Source organism: Tyto alba, unplaced genomic scaffold, assembly GCF_018691265.1.
Source record: "Tyto alba isolate M040663 unplaced genomic scaffold, T.alba_DEE_v4.0 Super-Scaffold_16, whole genome shotgun sequence".
In the NCBI taxonomy this organism is placed as follows: Eukaryota; Metazoa; Chordata; class Aves; order Strigiformes; family Tytonidae; genus Tyto; species Tyto alba.
Genome location: NW_024881278.1, coordinates 3,738,764 through 3,764,064, shown reverse-complemented (window position 1 = coordinate 3,764,064; position 25,301 = coordinate 3,738,764). Strand labels below are relative to the sequence as shown.

The window sequence follows — 25,301 nt, the reverse complement described above, 5'->3', positions numbered from 1 at the left end:
CTTAAGCAGCACACACAGAAATTAGAAAAGTAAGTCAGGAAAGTAAAGAGAGGAAAGGTGAAGAAGAGCCAGGGGAAGAACAGTGCCTGCAGACGGAGATGGGGGGATTCCCATGAGCTGCTAGAGGACATTTCTTCCCTACGTCAGGGTAACAAGAGGCAAAAATAATTTAGGGAGGGATAGGACCACAGTGTGAGGATGTACAGTAGGGGGAAGAGGAGCTTTTCTATCTGGAGTTGCATGTTCTTCCTTGTATATCAGAATAATTTACGTTTATTCCTATATATTTCTGCTGTTTTGGTTTTTTTTTTTTTAAGCATGTTTCTTGCGTTGACTGGTAAGATTTTAGGTAGAGTCAGTAATTACAGTTCTTAATTCCGTATCCACCCTAAAAGATAATTTGTTGTCTGAATTACTTCATGATCTGTAGAGAGAGCTATGCGAGGCTCCCATAACAAGCTCTTACAAGAGGGGACATTGAAGCAAGAGACTTGCTGTGGCGTAGTCTGTATCCCACCATGTCTAGTCTGTCTGTGCTCAGAGGGATCTGAGCCCATTTCATCTTCATTGTGTAAGAATGGTGGTACAGAGGCTCCTTTTTAAATTCCTAGTGTGTCAACAAGAACAGTGTCCAACACACAAGAAAATGTAATTTTCTGAGGCATTTGTTGCACATCTTCCAGGAACTTGAATGTGGTTTGCATCAGACATTTATTCATATGATTATTTTTTTTTCAATTCAATATATATAATAGGATATCTTTAAGAAAATACTTGTAATAGTCTTCATTTTTTGCAGCATGAGAAAATCAGGTCTTGCAGATGAGGAAGGAAGCTGTAATTGGAAAAATCAAGTTCAGACTTTAATTAGGCACTTTTTACTAATGATATAATTTTCAAAAATATTTTGCATTGTGTAAGTAAACATCTAAACTAAGCTTCACTTAATCAAATTTTCTCTCTATAGGAATGGTCAGATGAAGTGTTCAGTTTGGCAACAAATTTGTTGGCACAGAACATGTCAAGGGACGCATTTCTGGAAAAAGCGTAAGTAGCCGTTGCATGTAATGCTGTGGGTGTTGCTCTTTTCTCTGCGTCATTTTCCTCTTTGCTTGTTAGTCACATTGTCATCTATTGTTTCTGCTTTGATGAGTTGTCACTTTTGTAAACACAGGCTGTCCTTTCTCATGGTTTTAAAGAGCCTGTATCTAAGCATAATTTAAACAAAAATCTTGTTAGGATTCTTGTTACAAGCTACTAAGTCATAGGAAAAAAGCCACTGGAATTAAATGCTATCTTCCCCTTTTGTACCAAAGTAGTAGCTTCAGCTGTAGTCTGACCCTCCCCACTTAAAATGAAAGAATATTCTGGACTGACTTGCCTCTGGTTTATTTTCCCCTTTTTCTGTTATTGATCAAAAAATGAGAAATGCAAGAAGTCCATTTTCCTTGGTCTAATCTCTCTGTTTTTCATGTGATTCAGAGGGAAGCTGTGAATCCATTCATCTAGATGGCTTTGCACAGTGCGCAGATTCTGAGTTGCTTTCAATGAAGCAGGAAAGCTGTTGATAAGATCATTGGGGGTGTAAAAACACACCTCCAAAAGGAAAGAGAACTAAACCTGAGATTAGCTGTTCTCAGCTGGGTAATAAGTGCACGTGCTGAGGGAGTTTTGCCTAAGTGATAGTGTTGAGAACACCATGGCAAAGCCTACCAGATAGGGATGGTATTGAACTGGGGTACTTGCTGGCCTTTTGGGGTTCTGAAAGAGGAGATATACCCTCCCCAGCCTACGAGTTGGCTGGTTAAATTCAGCTTTGTGTCTCCCCCAGACATCTCTTAATTTCTGTTCACAGACAGAGGCTCAGCCCAGCTAAATACCAAACTGGGGCTTAGGTTCCTAAACCTTGCCTCCACCCAAGAAGCAAGTTAACCCACCATTTTACTGGACTTTCTAAGGCTGTGCATGCCTAATTTTATTAGATGCGCCCATATTTAGTCCGAAAGCTTCCAACTGCTTTAATTTTAATCCCATGTACGTATTCATAGGTGGCTGTTGTGGGAAGGAGGGCAAGGAGGGGTGTGTGTTTCCTTCTCATGGTGTTCGTTGGGGTGCTGCTGAAGCCAACAGAAATTCTTGAAGGAACTTTGAAGGTTGGATGTTGCAGGAACTACGGCTGTGTGTCTGATAACGCTGTGTTGGGACAGCAGTGATATATTAGGCAAACAAAATCCCAAGTGGATGGAAACATTTAACATTTCCTTTTGGCTCCACAGTGAAGAAAGCGCTGTGCTAACCTGAGAAGACCCAGGTGTAAGAGCAAGAGCAGAGAGGACCTCCTTCAGCTCCATAGGTTGTAGATGAGTTACGAGAGTGATTTGATATTATTATTTCATGCCCCTTACCACTCAGATCCCCAGGTGACCAGCAGACTTTGCTGACAGGTCTGTAATGGGGAGGATTGTGATTGTACTCAATGGGTGTTTTTATATCAGATTCAAAGGAGAAACATGTTATCACACAGGATAGAAGAGCCAGTCTTATTTGCAACCATTCTTCCCTGCTTGTTCAAGCAATATTAATTAAAGATGAAGTCACTGGACACATTGTATAGATTCGGTATCAGGCAAGCATGGCATTCCTGTGTGTTTTTGTTTTTCCACTAATTAATAAATCAGTTGGGAACTGTAAAGTTTCCAGGGTCCTCTGCACAGATGCCAAATCAGAGTCACTTAAGAAATCTTTGACTTTGAAGATTAAAAATATTTCCCCATTACAATTAGTGTACTAAGCAAAGGGTTGGTTGCAGTCCTGTCAGAACCCTTTTGTTGAAATAGAAAAGCAAATTGCATTAAGGCAGAATTAAGGTTGTTTTCTTTGTGGCGTTCAGTCCCTTTCAGCATTGGAAGTGCAATAATGAACTGCTTGAGCAGCTTTCCTGTGGTTTGGTCAGATGAGAAGAATAGGGTTAATTTGGGAGGGGGGTGGTTAATAAAAACTGCCATTTTGTTTATAATGTGCTCATTGCTCTGTTGTAACCACGCAGTGTAGTTTTGTGTTGGGGTGCAAAAATGGAGTCTGGAATACATTGCTACTGAAATTCTGACGAGTGCAGTAATGAGCACAGGGTGAGTGCGCTGTGGAAACCTTGGCTCCGCGTTCCGTCCAGCGTTGGTTGTTCTCGGTGTCAGCACCACACTGCTGAGATGAGTCCCTTCGGCTGTTACCGATGAGAGTATCTCCTAGAAATCTTTTTAACAGGCTTGGTTTTCTTAAATGGGTGGATAATGGCTGCAGGGGCAAAAATAGCGTCCCATGTGTAGCAAGGAATTTGGGAGAAAAGAAGGTGGCAAGTACTGGAGCGGGGGTTGACTGTTCTTCAGACACACGTTTTTAGTTTGCTTTAACTGAAGTTCAGAATTCTTTTTTTTTTTTTTTTTTTCCCATTTTCGTTTTTTTTTCTAGCTTTCTTGGCTACAGAGGAAAACACTAAATGGGACCAGAATGTTCTCAAAAGTTTCAAAAAAATAGAAGGCAAAATAAACCTTTTTTACAAACCACTATGATTTTTTTTCTTTTTAATCGAGCTCAGGGCTGGGAGATGGGGCAGAGGGGATGATGATTTTGTTTGGTGAAACAGTAGCACAAGAGATTTCAGTTTCCAGAATATGCATATGAGAAAACAAGGATTTGTGAAAATGTTCCTATCCTAGTTAAGGATATTAGCACATACTTTGTTTTTTGAAGCGGTTGCTAATGCCATTTTTGGTTGGGAAGAAAAGGAAAGTTTAAAGTTTATTAGAACCATGCGGTTTCTTTTTTTTTTTTTTTTTTTTTTGGTAGACCAGTGAGTAAAGTGAATTTTTTTTTTTCTTTTTTTAACAAAATAAAGTCCTCTTAATGTTGCCACATTTTTCACCAGGTCATATACTGCAAAACTCATTTATAGTTTTAATTACATTCAAGTGGAGGAGATGAAGCACTGAAAAAGTTGTGCCCTTTGCAGGCTGCTGCTGGTAGATATTATGCTGGTAGCCAGTAGTCCTCACATACTGGGAGGATCATAGGATAGCAGCTGTAGGCCCAACTGCTTCTCATTAAAGCTACTGGATGACTTCAGTAGGTTTTCAGTCAGTATGTTGAGAGATTTGGACAGAGGAAGATAAGTCCTCATTCTGCTGCCTTAATGAGCGTGTGAGAGAAGTCACAGGTCCTGAGATACTGAGATGCTCTAAATACTTGGTTCAAAAGCTGGATAATTGCCTGCCTGTGGATGGTTTCAGCATGTAATTTTTATATTGCTTCATGCTGGACACGTCTTGGGCTTGCCCAGAGCTGCCGAAGATACTGACATTCTTGCTGGTACAGAGACATTTATTTCAGTTGCCAGTGATTTGACTTCCTTCCAGGTGAGGAGTGACAACATTCAGGGTCAAATGGAGAAACCTTCACAGATGTGTTATGGGGAGGGCTTAGGGCGGCAGAGATGTTGGTGTGACAATTTCAGCCTCTGGAAGAGGCGTACAGCCACCTTTCCAGTCAAGTTGTGTAGCCTGTGTGCCGCAGTTCAGTCTGCTGATAGACTGGCAGGCAGCCTGGTTTAGCAGGAGCTTGGGGGCAGAGGGGGAAGATAAATTTGTGCATTAATGGTATTTGCAATGTCCCTTTGCAAGTCAGACAGTGTTTGACACTACAGGTGCATTAGTGTTGAAGGAAAAGTTATTTACTTATTAATGATACCACAACAGGTTTTCATTTTGGGTGAAAGAGCAGAGTGGAACTTGCCGTGTGATCAGAGCACTAGCACTGAGCTATAAAGTTGGTGGACGGGTACTTGAAAATGCTGTAAAAATAAAACAGGATGCTTTTCTCTCCACAGTTACACGAAACTTAAGCTGCAGGTGACTCCAGAAGGGCGCATTCCTCTGAAGAAGTAAGTTCTGTTCCCTTTCCTTGCCATGTAGTCTCTTCTGACTTTTGAGTGTGAATATATGTTTGGGATGAACAAGTGACCACTGTGTTTAGAATAATAATTTTATCATCTGTTTTTCATATGTATTGCAGGAAAGAGTGGCCAGTGATACTCAGGATGCCTCTGTTTGAATACCATTTGGGCATAGATTGCCCTTGTGATCTTGAGCAAGACATTTAGCTTCTCTGCCCTTGTCCATTCCACTTATGTAAAATCAAAAAAAAAAAAAAAAAAAAACCAAAAAACAACCATAGTTTCTTTACCTCAGAGGCATGTCATGAGTATAAATATGTTCAAATTCCATGTCGCTGGAGTAATCTGAAAGAGAGCAGTGGTGACTTTCGCAAATAACTATTTACTGTAATAGGGGCTTGTGTGGGGTAGAGTTAAACCTATTGTGGGCATCATGAAACTTGCTTGTGTTACCAAGCAGCCAGCAAATGGCAATAAATAGCTAAAGATGTGATAGACTGGGAAGCGATATTCAGTCTCTAAGCCACCTGGGCCGTTAAGGCATGTCTTTAAACCAGTTCCCTCTGTTTTGTCTGTCTTGCAGCATATACCGCTTGTTTTCCGCTGACAGAAAACGGGTAGAAACTGCGCTGGAAGCTTGTAATCTTCCATCTTCAAGGGTAAGCATCTGAATTTATTCCTGGCCCTTACAAAGTGTTGCTAGTATTCAGCAGTGCTTACTCTCTGTTGAGTGTGTTCAAGACTGGTTGTGCTGTGCTGCCTTTGCTTCTGGGTAGTTCCTCAGCAGCAGGTCTGTCTTTCCCACAGAGGAGTTCCTGATACCTCTCTGCAAATCTGAGTACCTTTGATTGGAAATTATGTAGGGACCAGGAGTGCCTGGAAGAAGTGTGAATGGATTAAAGGAAAGGGCAGGGGGTTGTGTAACCTATCCTGGAGAAATTCTGTGAGAACATTTTAAGAATGGGTAACTGTTGCACAATTTTCAAGTCATGATCTCAGAGCAGTGTTAGCTCGAGGTGTAGCTAATGGTCTAGTCGGTTTCCTTCTCACAAAAAATAAAAATCTATAGCTTAACTGACAATTTCAACTGACTGTGACTTATCTAAAAGGTGCATGGAGAAAATGTTGAAATACTATTGTGTCAAAGCTGTTAATGCTGCAGGGATGCAGCCTTTTTATGATGCTAGTGCAGGAGATTTCCTCAACCTGGAGCATTTGCAGGATGGTACCTCGCCCTCAGGAAGGCTTTTTTCAAGAGGAATGAACTCATGCAGATGATCCTACTTAACGCTGGAGTGAAGATGTCCTCATTCTTTCCTCCCAGGTGGACATTCTCTTCCAAGAAGGTTCTTACAGGATAATTCCTATGTTCAGAGGTCCAAGAGGTGGGGCAGAACCAGTCTGTAGCAGAGGAGAGCCTGGAGCTCCTCATCCCTTGCTCTTGTAGAAAACTGTGCTGTGATCTTTGCTTGGCATTTGCTTCCCCAGTAGTTTACAGAGCCAGTTGCTACAGCTCCAGAAGAGTGATGGAGCACAATCTTCACAAGCCAAACCTCAGATACCCGTTACTAATGAGACCTTCCTTAATAGGTTTGGGAGCTTAACTCCATAAAATTCCAAGGAATGTCTGTAAAATAGGTATAAAAGTTTATAATAATCTTATCTGTAGGTAAGGTTGTGAGGTTGGATATATGGAAAGAATAGTTTTAAAGATGGGTTTTCATTTAATTGTTAGCAAACAAGACAAGATGAGCAAAAGAACTCTGCTTTATAAATCGGTTGATTTATTACTTCTGTTTACTACCTGTATCTGAAAAAAAAAAAAATCTAAACATCACTGGAGTCCTTGAAAAGAACTGCAATATTTTTCTGCTGTTTATTTAAGTAGAGCAAATTTTACATATACATATTGATGGATACTTGTTGCTGGGATACCATCTTGAAAATTATCCATCGTATAAACTAGATCCTTTCTTTGGTTGGGACAGAAGACAAGCCTGCTTCACGCAACAAAGAAAACTGTTGATCATCTTAAAAAAAAAAAATTTAGAAGCTAAGTGCTTAAGAAGCATGAAACTGAATATCATAGAGGTAATGGACTAGAAGAAAATCAGTACTTCAGCTGTAGCTCTTTTCCTTTATGTTCCTGTTTGTTTGAACAAGTAGAATTCTTGGCTTCAACTTCCAACCCTTCTGCCCCATTGTACTGCAGGACAAATGGTATTTCTGTAAAGCCTTGGAAGAGCACTGGACTCCAGCATTTTGCAAGACATGAATATGGTGGAATCTTGCTCAGCAAAATCACACCAAATTATTCAGAGAATTCCTGGAAGTCTCTCACGGACTTTAACAGCTTAGGGTTTTTCATTTTTTTTTGTTCATGCCTCATGAAGATCCTTCTAAAGATTTTCTCCCCTGGTTTCCACACCCCTCGTTGCTCTAGGAAGATATGGGGCTCGTTGGCCTTGAGTTCCTCATGATGTTTTGATGCACCTCTCAGAACCTGTGGATGACTCTAAAACACAAAATGAACTTCAGAGTCATGGGTAAAAGGATCCCGAGTCACCATTTGTCACCGTCTTCCTGATTCACAGCTTCAAGGCTGGGACATTCCCTCGTCTGTGCTACGCAGTGAGCTGAGCATAGAGCAGCCTCAGCCGCTCTGCCGGGGCGTAGCATCACTGCATGGACCTGTCTGTGACACTACCAGCTTCAGCATCCGCTAGCCCCGCTTCTTTGGCAAATTCCCTGCCTGTGTGCTTGCCAGGAGACCTCATGGGCCAACACGTAGGCACTGCGTTTAGTGCAAGAGGAGGAAGAGTTCTCATTGCCTGGGTAATTGCCTTCATCCTGCTGTAGAACAACAGCACCGGAGAGGATCCCCAGAAGTGCTGAAAATAAAGTCTTCATTTCATATTTAGGGATGGATTCTCTGCGGCGCTGAGCACTCCAGCCCTGATTCGGCTGAGCAGTTGAGCATGACTGCAGTGGGATGACCCACGTACTTCAAGTCAAACACATTTTCAAAGTGCGAATTTATTTATTTATTTATGTATTTCTGGGTTGGACCTGGCATGTATAGAGTCTTGCAGAACAAAGCCCTGTGTGATCTGGTTTGCAGCAGCATTTGTCATCCAGTAGATCCGAAAGCAGAGGAATGTTTTTTAAATCTTGGCTACTTTTGGGGAGGGGTGTGATTTTAGTTATTGTTGGCTATTTTTGTTTGCTTTGGTTTCAGTCAAAGGTACCTTAAATAGAATTTGAAGAGCTTTATTTTAGCCACCTGTTGGGCTGTGAAGACTGCTTTCTGCCTTCCAGCTGATGTAGAGGTTCACAATGAAGCACTAGTGAGCTTGACTGTTAACTTGAAACAAAACAATCAACTTTTGAGTCCTCTCTGTGCAAATAATCTGAATTAGTTCTCGTGCTGCCAAATATATAACAGAATGGATACAGGTATTATAGAAGCAGGCAGGTTACCAGACAAATCATAAATCACCACTGCTTGAAATTAGTAGTGTCTTAATCACAGAATAAAGTTGTATACAAATATTCAGCAAAGCTGGAAATGAGGAATGGTCTCATGTGGTACAGAAAGTTTGTGATTTGTTCATTGGTCGCAAAAAAGAGATGCTCACATAAGGTGTGTGGGTGGTTCCACTGAAATGTGGATGGCTCAGACCAGGCTGAGGAAGAGGGCAGCGTATTTTAATCCCTTTTGGCACGCAGGCTTTTGGAATCCAAATATAGTTGTCTGAGGTTGTGCCTGGGGTGGCAAATGCTTGCAGCAAGACTTTCGTCTCCCATCTAGTTCTCTGTGTTTTGTAAACCCCCGATCGTGTTACTGGTAGAAAATAATTCATTATTAAAAGTTTCTGTATTTATGCCTGAAGACTTGTGTTGGTTATCCTCTTTTTAGATAGGTGTTTGGAGGTAGTTGTTGGGAAACTGAGATATATTTTTATAACTGAAACCAAGTAAATAAAAACCTGGATCTCGGGTTATCGGAAAAGACCCACATTTTGTTCAGTGTTGAGCACCTTCAGATCCCCTGTAAAGGAAAAATTATAGTAGGTCAGTGGGAGACTGTAATTCTGTGGTAATTACAGAATCAACGTTTAATATGCCCTTAGGAGAAGCAATGGCTAAGGAGCAGTAACCTGCTGAATAGGTATTATAGATAGAGGGAACAGAGGGGAGTAGGGTGCCAGCTTTAACAAGAAAATTCACAAGCTTTATGAATCCTGGCCTTCAGGAAAACACAGGTATCAGCAGTTCTACTCTCAACTGAAAACACTGCAGCTCAGATTTTTCCAAGTGTAGCGGGTGCAGTTTCACACGTAGTTCAGGGTCACTGGCAGCTGTCGCTGAAAGGAGCTATTTCCATCCTCCAACTTAAGGTTTCACACTTCTCCATCCACCCTTGCACCCTTTAGCAGTTGTGCCGTCAGTGAGTTGCTTGGCTCGGTGAGCTGATCCCACAGTGAAGTGCACAGGGTTGTTCTGACCGGTTAAGTCTTGAACCAGTTCACCCTGCAGCCACTCATGCGGTGTGCCAAAAAAAAGGAAGGCACGAAGGTCTAATGGCTGGTGACCTTAGACCGTTGGAGCCTGGAGATGGGTACCCAGGCGGAGCAGCGGAACAGCCCGGCTTGGTCGGAGCGGGAGCTGGGTCAGGTTCAGTCTGCGCTTGCACACAGAAACGCTGAGCTATGGTCATGGTACAAAGCCCTCTCAGGCCTCTGCAGGTTTCATAGATGAAAGGAGAGATAAAGTGATGCCTGTGGCATTCATTTAATTTATTTATTTTAACCTAAAGCAGGAAAAATACAGAAAAGTTTCTTCCGTCTAACAAAGACTTGAATTGACGCTTCTGGTTCCCTTGGCAACGCCATTAAACAGGCAGAATAAATAAAATCAGTGATTTCCTCTATCAGCAGTTTGCTTCTGAGACGACCAGGTTCAATGGCAATTAAAAGCAAATGGCTTTGTGTCCAACTTACAATTTTCCTCCTCCAGTTCATCAGATTTGGGCATTGTTTTGGAGCCGTGGAGAGGCACCACATGGCCCCATGGTGCTCCTGGTAACTGCATGTCATAGCTTTTGATAAAGGTAGCTTGCACGGAGGAAACTCAAAAATCGAATTTTCAGTATTTACGTTTCATGGGGTTTTTGTTTTCCTCTTTTTTTTGTTCCTTTCTAAGGTTTCCTCTGCACAAAATACAAGCTTTTTTGTCATTTTCCTTTCTCGGTGCACTGATGCAAAGGCAGAAGCCAGTGAGCACACTGTTACTCTGTTACTGTTCTGTGCTGAAAAATGCTCTTCACTTTCCTTGGGGTTCTCATTTCTTCCTAGCTCCCCTAAAGAGGCAGCCCTTGCTGTCTTCTGCAAAAGTTAGGAGCTTGAAAGCAGTGCGTGTAAGTGGGAGGAGGGCTCTTAGCTTCATTCAAAGGACTTATCCAGTCCAGTAATTCCCTCCAGTTAAAAACAGTAATTCTTTTTTTTTTTCAGAGAAAAGCCAACAGTTATAACGGGGCTGATGAAAGTGTCATCTAGAAGCAGGATTAAATGTACATTGTTCTAAATTTTAGAAAATGTAAGAAAAAAATGCTTGTATCTCTTCTACAGGAGAGCGTTTTTATCAATTTCTGTAAAAGAAATCTGATTGCCAAATGCGTTACACTGAGTGTTTAGGACAAAGATGTGTGGAAAAACTACACGGCGTGAGTCTTGCCCAGAATTGCAGTATCTTGAGCATGTATCTTCAGGAAGGAAAAGGAAACGTTTCTGCTGCTGTCAGAGAACAAGTGTATTAATAATGACTCAGTGACCCAGTTCGTTCGGCGGTTCTTTGGGAGCTTTGGAAAGATGAGCGACGTGCTCGTCCTCTGCAGCGCTGCTGTTTTGCTCGCTGAAGCACGCGGGCTGAGCACCGCTGGCCGGCCGCCCCACTGGGACCCGGCTCAGAGGCTTCGTCGGGACTGACATAGCTACTTATGCTATAGATAGGGGGGTGGGTGGGGAGATGGCCGTCCTCTCTTCTTCACAGGTGCTCAGGGAAAGAGGTAACTTGGCCTTATGGAAACGAAGATCAGAGATGCATTTGCATTTTTCTTAAAGATGTACTCTTTAAGCTGCTCCGTTACTCCGGGGAATTTATTATTCCACACAATCTGGGCTCCTTTAAGTTGCAGGGAGGGAATTGAAAGAAGCGCAGTAGTGAGTGGTCTGTTTACAAAGAACATCTAAAAGCGCTGTATGACTCTTTCATTGGTTTTTTTCCCCATTTCACAGAACGATTCAATCCCTCAAGATGACTTCACGCCAGACGTGTACAGGGTGTTCTTAAACAACCTCTGCCCTCGGCCCGAGATCGACCACATCTTTTCTGAGTTGTAAGAAAAAACGCTCATTTATTTATTTATTTATTTCCCCTTCACTGATTTTCTGAGCAGGGGATGGCAAAGTAGGTTATTTAGACTACAGCAGCACGCAGCAATTGCCAAGAACAGATTTCAGGGTCTAGCAGGGCTGTTGTTTAACCTTGGATCAAGGGTTCCTTCTCTCCCAAGCTTTTGCCTCCATTTCTAATGGCCAGAGCTTTAAAGTAATTTGTTCCTAGAGAAGCAGAACCACCTGGTCTTGTTTTTCTATATGGATTAGGATAGTTTAGGCTTTCATGAAAGTAAGGGAAGAAGACTAATAAGCAATAACAGCGTGCAATAGGCATGATAATTTGTGTAATCACCCCCAAAAGTTTAATCAGGAGTTGCAAAAAATGCAGTAACTTTTAGGATTTGTGCATCACGAATTCACACCGTGAAATTAAATTAGCAGCCAGCTACGACAGATTTCATACACTGAGTTACATACTACATAACTCGTGTTGCTTCTACCCCTTCCATCAAGTCGTTGTACTTCCCAGTGTCAGCAGAGCCCGATTAGTGGAGTGGGAACATGAAACAACATGCAAGCAAAGTAATTTCCAACATACACCCCAAGACCACCAAAGCAACTGGTGAATGTATCTTTGCAACATGGGCGTCCTTGTTTTGTGCTCATTTTTCTCGAAGGTTGAGGTTTGAGAGGAATGCAGCCTTGGCCTAGTTTGGTCCCACTGAACCCAGGGGTGGACTTTCCACTGCTGCCTCGCAGGGGGGAGGTAGGCCGGTCCCGAGAGCTGTAGTCAACCTGAGCACGTCTCCTGGCTCAGATGCTTCCTGGAGCTCCATCTGGGTACAGATCGTACCCAAACTCTGCTCTGTTTACTAACTCTCTAAATAGGCATCTTTTTGCTTGCTTTGCAGAGTGCCTAGCATTTTTTAGCAGGTTTGTAAAAAATAAAAAACACCCCAGCAAATACTAGAATAAAGCTCAGTATTGAATTCCACGTTGTTTTCTCTTTTTCTTTTTTTTAAATTTCTTAGTTCTAGGAATTCAGGGGAATGAATTAAAAAAAAAATCTTCTAGCATTGCTCTAACTCTTCTCATTGACATCCATCATGCTGAATGCTTTTAAAAATCTTACTCCTAGATGTTTGACAAAGAAAGGTTGTTGTTACATGCTGGCAAAGTAAATTAGTCCAGATATACAGTGGGACAGTGTTTCTGTTGTACAATACTTTGAATCTTGTTTCAGTTTCCCCGGGAGGTTACAGAACTTTCAACAAGATTTCAGAGAAATGTATTTTAATGGCTTCGCTGTTGCTTAATTTTTCCCTAGTGGTGCCAAGAGCAAACCATACCTTACCGTTGATCAGATGATGGAATTTATAAATTTTAAGCAACGTGATCCACGATTAAATGAAATCCTTTATCCACCATTAAAGCAAGAACAAGTTCAACAGCTGATTGAGAAGTATGAACCCAACAGTAATCTAGCAAAGAAAGGTCAGTAGTTTTTATATTCTCGCTGTACTCGGTTTTTGATTTGAAACGATGACTCAAATATCCTACAGCACGTGCTAAAACAGAATTTGATTCAGAATCAAACTGTGTTTCCAGCTGTCTGCTTTTGGATCATACAAGCCTGTGGGACATCGTGTGGTGCATTTTTAAATGTATTTGGTTGGGATCGATTTAGGAAGGATGGGGCTGGTTTCAGTATTTACTCTTCAGTATGTGTAATTGATAGTTTAGAACAGTTGTTCTTGTATGCAAACTTCAGCAGAAGCCTTACTATCACAATGACTATTTACCATCATCTGAAATGTAAAATTTACAGAAAAAAGTCAGTGACGATGAAACCAAGAAGATGATAATTCTGTCATTTAATATTAGTAGTAAGTTCAGCCCTCTGCTTTTTGATAAAATGGTACACAAAGTAAGGGGTGAGAGTAGCTGTGTGTGTTTTGTGCTATAATCACAGAAAATTCCCTTTTGAAAATCTCGTGTTGTCAGGTCTTAACTGGGCATTTCGCCAAAATCAGTGAGAGAACTCTTGCTCAAATCTCTGCAGATTTTTGCTACTACCACAAGTCTTAAAATAGCATTAAATTTGTGTCTGCATCCTGTTTTATTCCAATCCACATATCCTAATGATTACCCCAGATTTCAATGTGTTTATACCTTACAAATTTTAGGGACATGGGAATATCCTGAAAAAGAGATCTAATATGAAAAAAATGTTTTGGTCCAGTGATTTTGGATCCGGAGGAAACACAAAGACATTTTTCCCAAAAGTCTAAGGTTAACTGAAAGCACTCCCACCCCTCTCCCTGGAAGCCTTCTGACCTTGATGTCTTCCTGAAGGAAACCTGTGGCTCTCAATGCCGCGATCAGTGTTGTCCCAAGGCAAAATGCTTGTAATTTTTCTCATAAGGCTTCTTACTTTCACAGTCCAATCACATTTAGTGTTTCCAGAGCTTTTGATGAAGGGCTAAATCCTGCAGCTTTGTCATGCTTATGCAAACTGTCTTTTGACGTCAGTGAGAATGAGTAGATGAAAGCACGTTGTGACCTCCTCTCTCATCCGTGCAAACATTAGAATATTGCTCTGTGCTTACCTTATTTCATATCAGCAACAGGGAAGTCTGGCACCTAAAAGATCATTCTTTTTACCCAAATATTGGCATTTCATATAAGCCAAAATAAGGATTTGTTAGAAGGAGGTGCGCTGGTGTGCTAGCAGAACACCAACGACAAAAAGAAATCACCTCCTGACTAGCAATAGGAGGAAGTATGAAACAAACTTCAGAAAGCAGGGTGCTGTGGTGGTCTTTGCTAGCACGCTACAAATGGGATTTGTGGGACACCTCCAGCTTACTCTAATTACGTTACATTTGCTGCAGGCACTTGTTCTTCCATAGGTGCCTCTCTTCCTGGGTATGCTTTCTATTACTCTTACAGAATCTGTTCTTGCAGAAAATGCTAACTTTAACAAAGGAAAGACGGGTCATGGAGAGCTAATTCCTTTTGTGGGTTTTTGTTGTTGGTTTGTTGGTTGGTTTTTGGTGGTTTTTTTTGCCTCTTCAACTTGTGCACTGAGGTCCGGCAAACTCTGCTAGAGCTGGCACAACCTTTGGGCCACCTCTGTGCTGCGGACACCACCTCTTACATAGCACCCTGTCTGGCAGCTGAGCTGCAGCAGCTTGCACATGCTGCTAACCATGCTCCACTGCAAATCCCGAGCTTACTGCGTTAAAATTACAGGAACTGGCTAATCAGGAATGACGTGGGGACACAATATTTTCGATGCATCTGCTCCGAGTTGGGAATGCAATTCACTGTATATTAAATGAAGTGTAGGTGTGCTCTCAATCCTACACTCATAGAATAATTGCAAACAAACGCTGCATGTCTGTAAAATGTCACCGTGCATACTCAAAGTAATGATTTAACCTTTTAATATGGAGTTTTGTAAAAGGGATTGTCACTGTTGGAAAGGACTGTTCGGAGGCTGAATTGCAGGGACGGCAGACCAAAGTGACAGCTTCAGTGATACTTTCCCTGCCACTGAAAGTGGACTTACTTGGGCCACTGAGCAGAGATGTTATTTTCAGTAGACCTGTGGATGTTCAAACCAGCTAGATGTGGTCCACTGTTATACACCCATGAACTTGTTGGCCTTAACTTCCCTCCTCCGCTGCTCGGATGTTCTGCCACATATCTTCTAGTGGCATTGCTTATGTCCCCTTATTTGCTGGGGTCGAAGTCAGTTGAGAGTAGCATGTCTGGAATGGCCCTGGTGCTGTCAGTAGGAGCAGGTGGAAACCTTAAGGCACCCAGACCAGCAGCTAAAATAAGGAAGAAGGTAGCAGAAGCCTTCATCCAGCATAGTTCTCAAAGAAAACGGAACCCAACAACTCTATGAAGAGAGATGGGCTTAGGGTTGTTGTCCACATGCTCCTTTATGCTCCTGTGTTTCAAAGTGAGATGGAAGAGGTCCCAACTAAACAACTGCTCACAATTAATGGGGTACACCAAAAAACAGAAGAGCGGTGCATGGAAGAGAGGAGTAGTGTAACAACAAGACATATAAGGCAGAGTTAATGACATCAGGGAATTACATGATAAACAGCAGGATGGGAAATGGAGTTACAGGTAGCGTAAGGATGACTTCATCACTGCTGCACCAGAGCAATGCAATTAAATAATTGGACTTTTGGAGCAGCTTTGCAGAGTTTTGGTTCAAGACGCAAGCCAGAAGCTCTGACAACATGGTATATGTATTTGTTCTTTCTTGGCAAAGAGAAGTTACTCCTTTGAAGTAAATCACAGATACAGGTCCAGAACAGAGGAAAATACCATAAAGAAATTCAAAACTTGTGATTAACTGTTTCTTGTGAGTAATGAGAGATTTGAAGTACTTAGTGGTGGTAGAGACTTTAGAGGTCTATTTGCAAGTATTAGGTGATATAAATTGCCAGCCTTCGTGCCAGTTAAATCCCATTTCCTCAGAGTGTTCTAGAGCTTGAACATTTGAATCTTCTCAGCATGTATGTGTGTGGGTGTGCACATGCCTGCACACAGAGGTACTCTTTTGTTTACATAAGCTGCCTTTCTGACATGCTCCGTTCACTATCTTGTTCCATTATAACATCTGATTGCAGAGAGGTTAGGGACGAACATACACATAAATGGTGAAGGTCTGTCCACTTTCATGTTTGTTTCTGTTGTGTTTCTATGTTTAATTATTTAAACAATCTACCCAATGTTCAGACGTCCCACCGAAATAAAGGGGTTCATGTTCAGCATCCTCATGAAATAAGCCAAGCTTTTCTGTTTAATTTGAACTTTAAAGCCCATATAGTCTTTGTTTAAGCTGCCAGAGAAAATTGCTTTTGCAAAAGCCTGAAACAAAGTGGCAAATGTCCTTATTTTTCAGGTATTCTGTAAGGCCACAAGGCCTAGACTTCTACTCGCATTTCACAAAGTTAGATAAAATATATATTGTTTTTTTTTTTCTTTTTTTCCCTGTGCACAGTAGCACACATGTCAAGATGCAAAATTAAACTGACTACTTGCAATTCACAAGGATTAAAAGCGTTTGCTAAAAGCGTTTATGCTGTAGGAGTGCAATTGCATGTTTTCAACAGGCAGAACGTCCTGGCCTTGATGTAATAAATCACTTAAGCATACACTTAAGTTTATGGGTGGTGTGGGAAGAGAGTGTAGTTATGTAAAAATCTCTTATACTTAATTTCGTTGAATATTATATTAATTCTTGCTTGACATTCAGTTCCCAAGGTTGTTGAAGTGAAATTTCTGGGCAATTCTGGCCAGAATCTACCTGGGCAACTTCTGAGAGTGTGATGCACATGCTTCTTAGCAAATAAAACTTTATGCATCGAAAAGTCCTTTTAAAGAGAGTTAGGGATTCTTCCTGGAAATCTTAAATCCAAATTCATAAAATAGAAATTATGTGCCTTTGTACAGCAGACTGGCTCCTTGCACCCACTACCCTGTTTGGGCAGTTCTAGACCTTCACTCATCTGATGATTATATCTTCTATTAATTTCCTATCTGACTGTATTCATTATCTATGCATATCCTCTGTATCTCTTTAAATTCTTTCTCATAGCTAATTAAATGAATTTCTAAAGAATGATTGTACTGTCTCTCAACTTTGACAGCACTAGTCAAATGCTTTTGACATCTAAATCTCCATTTCTCTGATCACCTTTATAGCCCTTTTTTTTTTTTTTTGCACCTCTTGCAGCTAAACTACAGTATTTTGAACACAGTAATCAAGACCTGTCCATAATATTTTAAACTATTACAACATGGCTCTTCAGGTACCTGGTAAAATGAAATGCCAATGTTCTTACTAGATAAGGGCCTTAGGTTGCAGAATTTTAAGTAAAAAGGCTGCCTGTGTCCCTGCTAACGAAAAAAATAATGTATTTTTAGGTATTGCATTACTCGAATGCACTTGAGCTTTTGCCACATCAGCAGATACCTGGGCTTGCTTGACACCTACGTAGGTTAAACATCTAGAGTAGTATTTTACTGTGGTTGAAGCAAGGGGTTGTGATTAATGTTTTGTGTCATACAGGGAAGGAGATTAATGTGCTATGTATAGCATGTTTCCTTATCAGGTGGAAGCAGAAGGAAGTTCCTGGTACTGCTGAGCAGTCTCTCACTGTCAGCAGAAGCGTGCTGGGGGGCTGTTATGCCTGGTTAAGTAGCATCTTGCGGTTTGGTATTTTCAGGCTGTAAAGCATTTGCGTTGGGTGGCTGGCAGAACTGCTAGATGTATTCCCTTTCAAGGTAACATGTTGATAATAGGATTTATATCAAGAAATTGATTGCCAAGGGGTTGATTGGGAGTTTCCTTGTTTGCTTTTATTTTTAAGAAGTCTTGTATAAAAGGAAGTAGTTCAGGATCTCGTTACGTTATGGATGGGAGACGGGACATTGATGCTGAGTTTCAGCTGTCTCTGCTTGCAGTGTCCAGGCTCCTGGGAGCAATAGTCCTGGTTTCTAGAATTATCTGCAGTTTACCATATAAATTCGGTGCAAATCGTGCAGGAATGTGCTGGGTCTTCCTGACTTAATGATGTAACTAATTTCTAAAAGTTTCTTAGTTCAAAAGGATCCCGGAGCTTTGAGAGCTCAAGTCCCGTTGTCTCAGTTTAAACCTCTCCTTCTGAAACCAGTCAGTTTTGAAAAGTGGTCTCGGCCCTTGGAGCATCCTGTGTCTCTTACAGACCCTAAGCACGCCAGCAGAGCTATAGCTGTGTGCCAGACTCACAGTGAGGAACACAAAGCCAAGGCCTGCGAGGGAATGGAGACATGAAAAAGCTGGAATTGTGGAATAGCAATGAAATATATGCTTCCCACTGTCCTTGGTGGTGGGAGCAAGACAAGGGTTAGATTATTATTAGCCATTATTTTTCGAGTGTCTTTTATTGAGAGAGATGGTCTTGACTGTAGTATGAGCTTTAAAAATAGAGTCTGGAAGTGCTGCAGAGATTTTCCTGGTCAATGGATCTATACACCAGATTGTACTTACTAGAAGGCATCTTTGAGGTAAGTAATGGCATAAAGTTGTTCATTTTTCTTTTTCTGGTAAGTATGCATTCGTTTAAATACTATCTCTGCCTACTTAATTTTGAAGGGGCAAACCTTTAGATCTACACAGCAGAAAAGAGCTTTCCTCTTACATTTCACAGCATTTCTTTCTCCAGAGTTTCTCAACTGTACCTATTTGGAAATACCGTACATCAGTTTTAGTTAGACATGTATTTAGAAGGTTTGTAGGGGAGCTGGTTCTATGACTCTCTTTGAATTCCAGTATTAATTCTGGTTTGCTAGTGCACATTTATTGGTAGTTGTTGTGCTGGGTTTTTCTTAGGTAATAAAATAAGCAATTAACATTAGATTAAGATATATTTTATTTTATACAGCATTTACGATGTGTTTTTCTCATGGCAGTCTTAACACCAGGCAATATTCACTTCAGCACAAATGTGTTTTTCCTCCCTTAAACATCAATACATTATAAACATTTTCAGCCTATCACATTAAATTCACCTTTTAGTAACTGCTTAAGAATAATTACACATAGGAGTCTTTCGATGGCAGAAGGGGGTCATTTCCTAGGCAACAGATTTTAATGTCAAAAACAAGTACCATGCAACCATGGCTACACTTTAAAGACACACTTCATAATATTTAAAGCATAAATTCTGAATTATAAACCATTCAGGCAAATAGTGGGGTTTTCTGGCACTGAAACATTTGTAGGAAGTGTTACAACATGGTTGAAATCCTTCGGCCTCCTAACTGTAATGATGGAAATTAAGAATACTTACCAAAAAAAACATTATCTTTGGCATTTTCAGTGCTTTCCACCATTACAGTTGTACAAGAGAAGAGCTCTCAGCATTGTTTTGCATTCTCAAATGACAACAGAGCAATGGATCCCAGTCACAATTTATTACTCTTTAAAATTTATAAATCACACAAAAGTTGTAGTCTATCCCATGCTGTCAGCAACAAATGCTAAGCTAGGTAGCTTGCCACAGAGCCATTTTAAAATTATTTTTAAATATATATATGCAGCAACTGTAAGTATTAATAATGTATCACCATAAATAGATTAATGGAAACTATACTTGTCAAAATGAGTTTGCAAAATATGTTTCTGTAATGCACTGTATTTTCTTTTTAGTTCTTTTGTTTTTAGTTACTAGTTAAGCTGTAAAATTCATTTCAGAACTTGCAGTTATTTGGAAGATTGTATCTCCAGTAAAAGTCTAAATGTTGTAAAAATCTTTTAGAATGGAAAATCCTCAGTTATGAGGCTTTTTTGCATCTGCTTTACAGGTAAAGTGCTTCATCTTTCTAACTTAACTGTAACAACTTGATAACAAAATGAAACATAGATGTGGACTGATAATAATGGATTTTGCAAGAGTGAGCAAAGATGCAGTAGCATCTGGCTTAGTAAAAAAGCAAAAATTTTTACCTTTTATTCTTCGGTTGCATTTTAAAAGTGTAGGAACTGTCTTGGATCTGAGACCTGCGTGCTTCTGCATAGAGTTAGTTTTTGCTCTTGGCACTAGAATTAATGAAAACATCAAAAATATGTTTACAGTTCCAGGGAGGGCAAGTTTCCTAATCTTCTGTGTATAGTAAGAATGCTTTGAAAGAAGCATGAGCTCTGCAGAAATGCATTTTGGGACTGGTATCTGGTACCAGGAATAGCTCCACTGATACCAGCGTCCATTTTGCGTTCAGCACAGTTTCAGACTTACTGTGGAATTTATATCTTCAGAACCGCAGAGCATAAACTAATCGTGATAATGTAAGTTCAGTCAGACCAGGCCAGACCTGCTCTAGCTAATACAGAAGCTGATCATACCAGTCACTCTTGTCCCAGTCCTGGAAACCTGGCAGACCACCTGATGGGCCCCAGGCTCAATCCCTTACAAGGCAGACTTAAACCTCATGTCCTAACATTGGAAAGGGGTGAAAGAACCCGGGGTGACAGGACCACAAAGCAAACACAAGTCAAGGTTTTGGACTATACATCTGTCATTCCTTTCAGCTGGAGCTTTCACTCAGAGATAAGTAAAGAGAGTCTTACATCAATACTGCATTTCAAGGGTTATGGAGAGACATTTTTTCTGCTTCTGCCTGCCTGTACTGTGTTTGACTCAGCTTCAGACTATCAGAGCCCCCCAAAAAAATCAAAAACTTACTCTAAAAGTAAACCAGCTTCTTTGTGCTAGTTGCTGCTTTACTGTCTCTTTGATGGAACACAAGGAGGTATTAAGTTTTAGCAGCAGGATTTATTATTTGAAGATGAATATCAGATAAAGTTGACTTCTGAAAACACAAAGCAGCATGGACTCAAGTCTGGAGTCAAGTGCTGAAGAAAGCAAATGTAGATAAACTTTGAATAAACATTGTGGGGTTTGCCTCTTCATCATGCCTGCTACAAATGTGGTGCTTTGCAGCTGCAAAGGGCCCATGAGGACAAAGGGAGTGAAGACTGCTGTGATCCAGTGGGTGACATCTGGAACTGGTGACAGGAGAGCGCAGATTTCATGTCTCTGCCACAAATGCGCTCATTGATATCTGGCCATCCCCTTTTATGTGCCATTTTCGTTTTTTTTTGCCTCATCCTTTGGTTGACTCTACTAGATAAACAGTCTCTGCCTTGAGGAGCTAGCAATGATCTGTGAGTCTTGTGGTATGTATGATATCTGTCATAACAGGGCTGTTAACATAGTTGGAGTGTGTGCACTACTATAATACAACGACCATATGAGGAAGTTTCTCTTACAATGTCAGATGTAATCATCTACTCTAACAATATCCTTTAGCTGGAATATGACTGTTGCCTATAAATACATCAGAGTTAAATGCTGGGGAGGCAGAAAGAACTGGTAAGCTAAAGGACAATGTTGGCAAAAGAACACAGAGGTATCAAGTGTCCTTGAATAAATTTAGGCTGGAAATGAAGAGAAGCTTCCTAACAATATGGTTCTGGCACAGCCTACCAGAGGTAGTAAAGGGCAAAAAAAGTAATTGTTATTAAGGTAGAATGCAGTGCCTGCAGCTGCAGAGACAAGTTTAAAGAACAGACAAGGAAGTCCTTTTAAAGGCACTGAAGCCCCTTCTTTTTAGTGTATTTGAACTGTCTTTCCGGAGCCATGCCTTCATTCTTTTCCATTCTTTACTATTAATCTCTTCTTCCACTGGAGAAGTTTCTGGAAGTAAAAATATTAGCTGCGATAAAGGCTTTTCCTCGTTTTTTTTCCCACCTACAGCATGCTCACACTTTACTCTTATCTCTTCCCATTATACTGCATAACAGTCTTTTTGGCAAGTGTATTAATAGCTAATGTAGAGAAGTATTGCTTAAGAGAAAAAAAATATATCTTTTTAGATGTCTTTTAATGCAATTTAGCAATTGGAAGTAAGCCAACATTTAACATTATTACATCTCCCAGGATCGCCCTGAGGCATTCAACAGAGCACGTTTTTCAGAGGTTTGGGAAGACGGTGACATATTCCAGTAGTGGCCCTCTTTCAAGTCTCTCGGAAATAACTATAGTATTGCTGGGATTAATGGTATTTTTATCTGTCTGATTTAAAATCTTTCCGCTTGCCTAGTTGTCTGTCTGTCTCAGAAATCTGCCATGTTGTGAAGTGCTCATTCCACTGCTAGGTAGGAACTAGTGTGAAGGTGGGTTTGTAGTGTTTTTATAGATTTAATTGGATCTAAACTATCTGTCATCTCGTATCCTGTAAGGGATATCCTGTCAGAAACAGTTTGTTACTACATCTGTGCTGAAAAGTCAAGAGCAGCTGGAGAATGGGCTTGTGTCTGTAAAACCCTGTGATGCCACAGACTTTCTGTCCACAGTCATTTTTGTAGATGATTGACGTTTGGGCTCAAAGTGTTCAGAAATACCGAGCTTAAGATGTCTGCTGGGAGTCTTGGGTGTAGCTCACTGTGTTTGCCTTTGCTTAATGTGTCCTGATGTAAAGAATGGAACCTGCCCAGGTGGTAGGGCCCTCAGCACCTTCTCTTGGATCATGCTCCAGACCTCAACTAAAGTCCAGAGCAGCAGGTATGTTTGCATGTAGACAGTAGCTATGGTGGGAAAGTGGGTCTTGAGGACAGAATTCCTTGACACTGCAAGAATGTCTTTACGTTTCTGTGTTGCTCCACATTATCTTGCAATGTCAGATGAAATCATCGAGTTGTAGCTTCACTGGGGGTTTTAATAGCCACAGCCCCGCTCTTGGATGAGAGTAGGGAAGACAGTAGCTGAGGCTTGCTAATGTAAAGACTGCACAAACCAGGCCAGCGCTTTTAAGCAAAATTGAATTTGGACAGGGAACAAAAAAGAAAAAAGCAGAAAAGTAAATGCCTGCCAAGGAATAAGCTGCAGTCCCATGTGGTTCTCTAGCTAACTTTAGATGTAGCATTTCTTCACAGTCCAACTTGGAGATGATGCTGATCACCCTGCATAAGTCTTGAGGCTTAGGAGAGATTGCTTGCTTACCTACACCAGAGTGGGGTTTTCCCCCCACTCCTCAAAAATTATTAAATACTCCTATTTGTATATATGTGTCTGCTAATGTTTTAGAAACTGTTTTGATTTAAAGAGCTATCTGTGGCTGAAAAGAGAGGATGATAACCATTAAGAAACTGCTTGGTACTACATATAGAGATCTAGTTAAATGTGAACTGTAACACAAACATGCTTGATTCAAGATGCTGGACACTTGTGTGTGGGAGTTAGCTGTCACAGGCGTATGCTATATATACATATATATATACACACACTACTTGCTATTAATAAAACACTGTTTTACGGTATAACAGGTTCCAAGGGTTGTGCTCCTTAACACCTCTGCTTACCAGAATCTCTGAACTGTGGCCATGCTTCGCTACAATAGAGATTTTTAAAGCTGCTGTGGAGATTTAGACGATCGATATCCATTAAAATAAATGTGTTTCCAACATTTAAGTTTTGAGGAAGAGAAAATGTTGAGTGTTTAAAATCTTCTCTGCCTGTGTGTTTGTTTCACTGTTTTCTAGCACTACTAGAGAAAAACACATATATTTCACAGGCTGTAGTCCCTGTGAGTTAGAGCCCTTCTTTCTTTGGTATTTGAAAAGGGCTGAAAAAACCTGTGACTTCTAATTAAATAAATAAATAAATACCATGCTCAACATTGCACAGTGACTTTAAGATCTTGTTAAAATGGATGGCTCATGCCAAGAGACACAAGTGAGAGATTTGGAAACTTTTGTTTCTTCTCAGGTGACACTCCGTTTCCCTTTTGAGATGGCAGTGTCCTTGGAATGCTCCCAAAGTTTTCATTCTGATTGGAAGTGCGCTTTATCATAAAAACATGAGGTTTGCTATTTGGCGTGACTTGCCTAGAAGCTTATAGGAACTACTTCCTGAAGTGAACCAAGTGTCTTGAGCTGCAGTACCTATTCTGAAAGCCATTCAGAAAAGTGGTTTTCTGTTTGCAAACATTTTCTTGAAAAAAACAAACAAACAAACAAAAAAACACAACAACAACAAAAGTTGTATCCGATGTTAGTTTTCCCTGTGCACTTGTACAGATGATAAGATGGGTATGATAGCTTCATTAGAATGACAAGTGTTTCTTACTCAAACATACAGAATTCTGCTTTAGTTGGTTGATGATCCTTACTATGCAAAATATTCTGGATCTGTATCCTTGGGCATGTGCTATTTCCACATGGATCAACTGATACTGAGCAAGTTCTTTTATGTACGCAGCTTAAGCACGTTTACCTTCCCATCTTTTCCCTCCCTGACTGCTTGTCATTCAGTAAGCATTTAATTCTGATATTGTTTAGGAGTTAGCATTCTCTGTTTGTTTATATTCAGATTTCCCTGTGTCTTATTACAATGTACCCATTCAAGTGGGGAGCAGTGAATCTTGCTCTATTCCTTTCTTATGGCATAAGTTTTCTGTTTCTTTTTCAAGAACATGTTGGCAAAGCTTGTTTTGGTTTGTGGCCAGGTAACTTGTCTAATTACAGAGAGTAGTTGAGCAACTATAACTGCAGGTAGAATTGGATCCATTATGTTTTCCTTTAAGTGTAAAAATCTGGAATGAGAATTGAACACAAGAGGTTATTCTCCTGGTTTGATTTTAAAGGTTTTAAAGGAGACAACCAATAAATCTGCTGCAAGATTGTTTCCTAGCGCAATTAGTTGTATCACTGCCAAGCTTTTTCAGACACTCACCACAAGTTTTCTGTTGCTTACTCTGATCTCATTACTTGGTTCTGCCTTTGGCCACAGGAACTTGTTCCTCATCCTTATCATCTACACTTGTTGACCATTGTATTATTGCCACATCAGCTTTACATGTTTGACCTTTCTTGTTTTGGCATATATTGTGACATACATTATTATTCATAACACTTCTCTAAATAATCTTCTGTATACAGACTCATTTCTGATACTAAGTAGTCAAAAAGTAGAGTCATGAGGCTGGGTACAGTGACAGCGGTGCCATTGAGATCCTTGATGTCAGTAGTTAAGCGTAACTTGTGTTCACAAAATCTATAGGATTGCCTGCATGGTTAAGCTTAGTTGTGGATATGTATGTTGATGTATTTGCTTCTATGCATGTTTACATCTTTCATCAATGACTTGATAATAAAATGTCCTGCCACTCAATTACATTTTTTTCCAGCCACCTTTTTTGATGCAGCTACACACAGATGCATTGTTGGTCTCTGCATCTCATCTGCTTTTCAGGATGATGCATTTCTAGGCATCTTCTTCCTGATTCAGCTCTGTATTTTGGATTTTTCTTTGTTTGAATGATTAGCTACCTAGTTTGAGTTACTATTTGTGGTTGTCATTTGATTTCCGTCCCATTCACCTGGTTCA

At 40.5% G+C, this 25,301-nt stretch overlaps 1 protein-coding gene across 2 annotated transcripts in view; it reads left to right on the top strand.

Moving 5' to 3' along the window:
- Window positions 1-25,301, top strand: part of PLCB1 (phospholipase C beta 1) — a 408,321-nt gene that overhangs the window by 251,852 nt on the left and 131,168 nt on the right. For both annotated transcript variants that reach the window (XM_042789375.1, XM_042789376.1), the window contains exons 5-9: window positions 968-1,047; window positions 4,880-4,933; window positions 5,529-5,604; window positions 11,242-11,342; window positions 12,671-12,837. In XM_042789375.1, coding sequence (XP_042645309.1) covers window positions 968-1,047; window positions 4,880-4,933; window positions 5,529-5,604; window positions 11,242-11,342; window positions 12,671-12,837 — 478 coding nt within the window. The remainder of the gene's footprint in view (window positions 1-967; window positions 1,048-4,879; window positions 4,934-5,528; window positions 5,605-11,241; window positions 11,343-12,670; window positions 12,838-25,301) is intronic.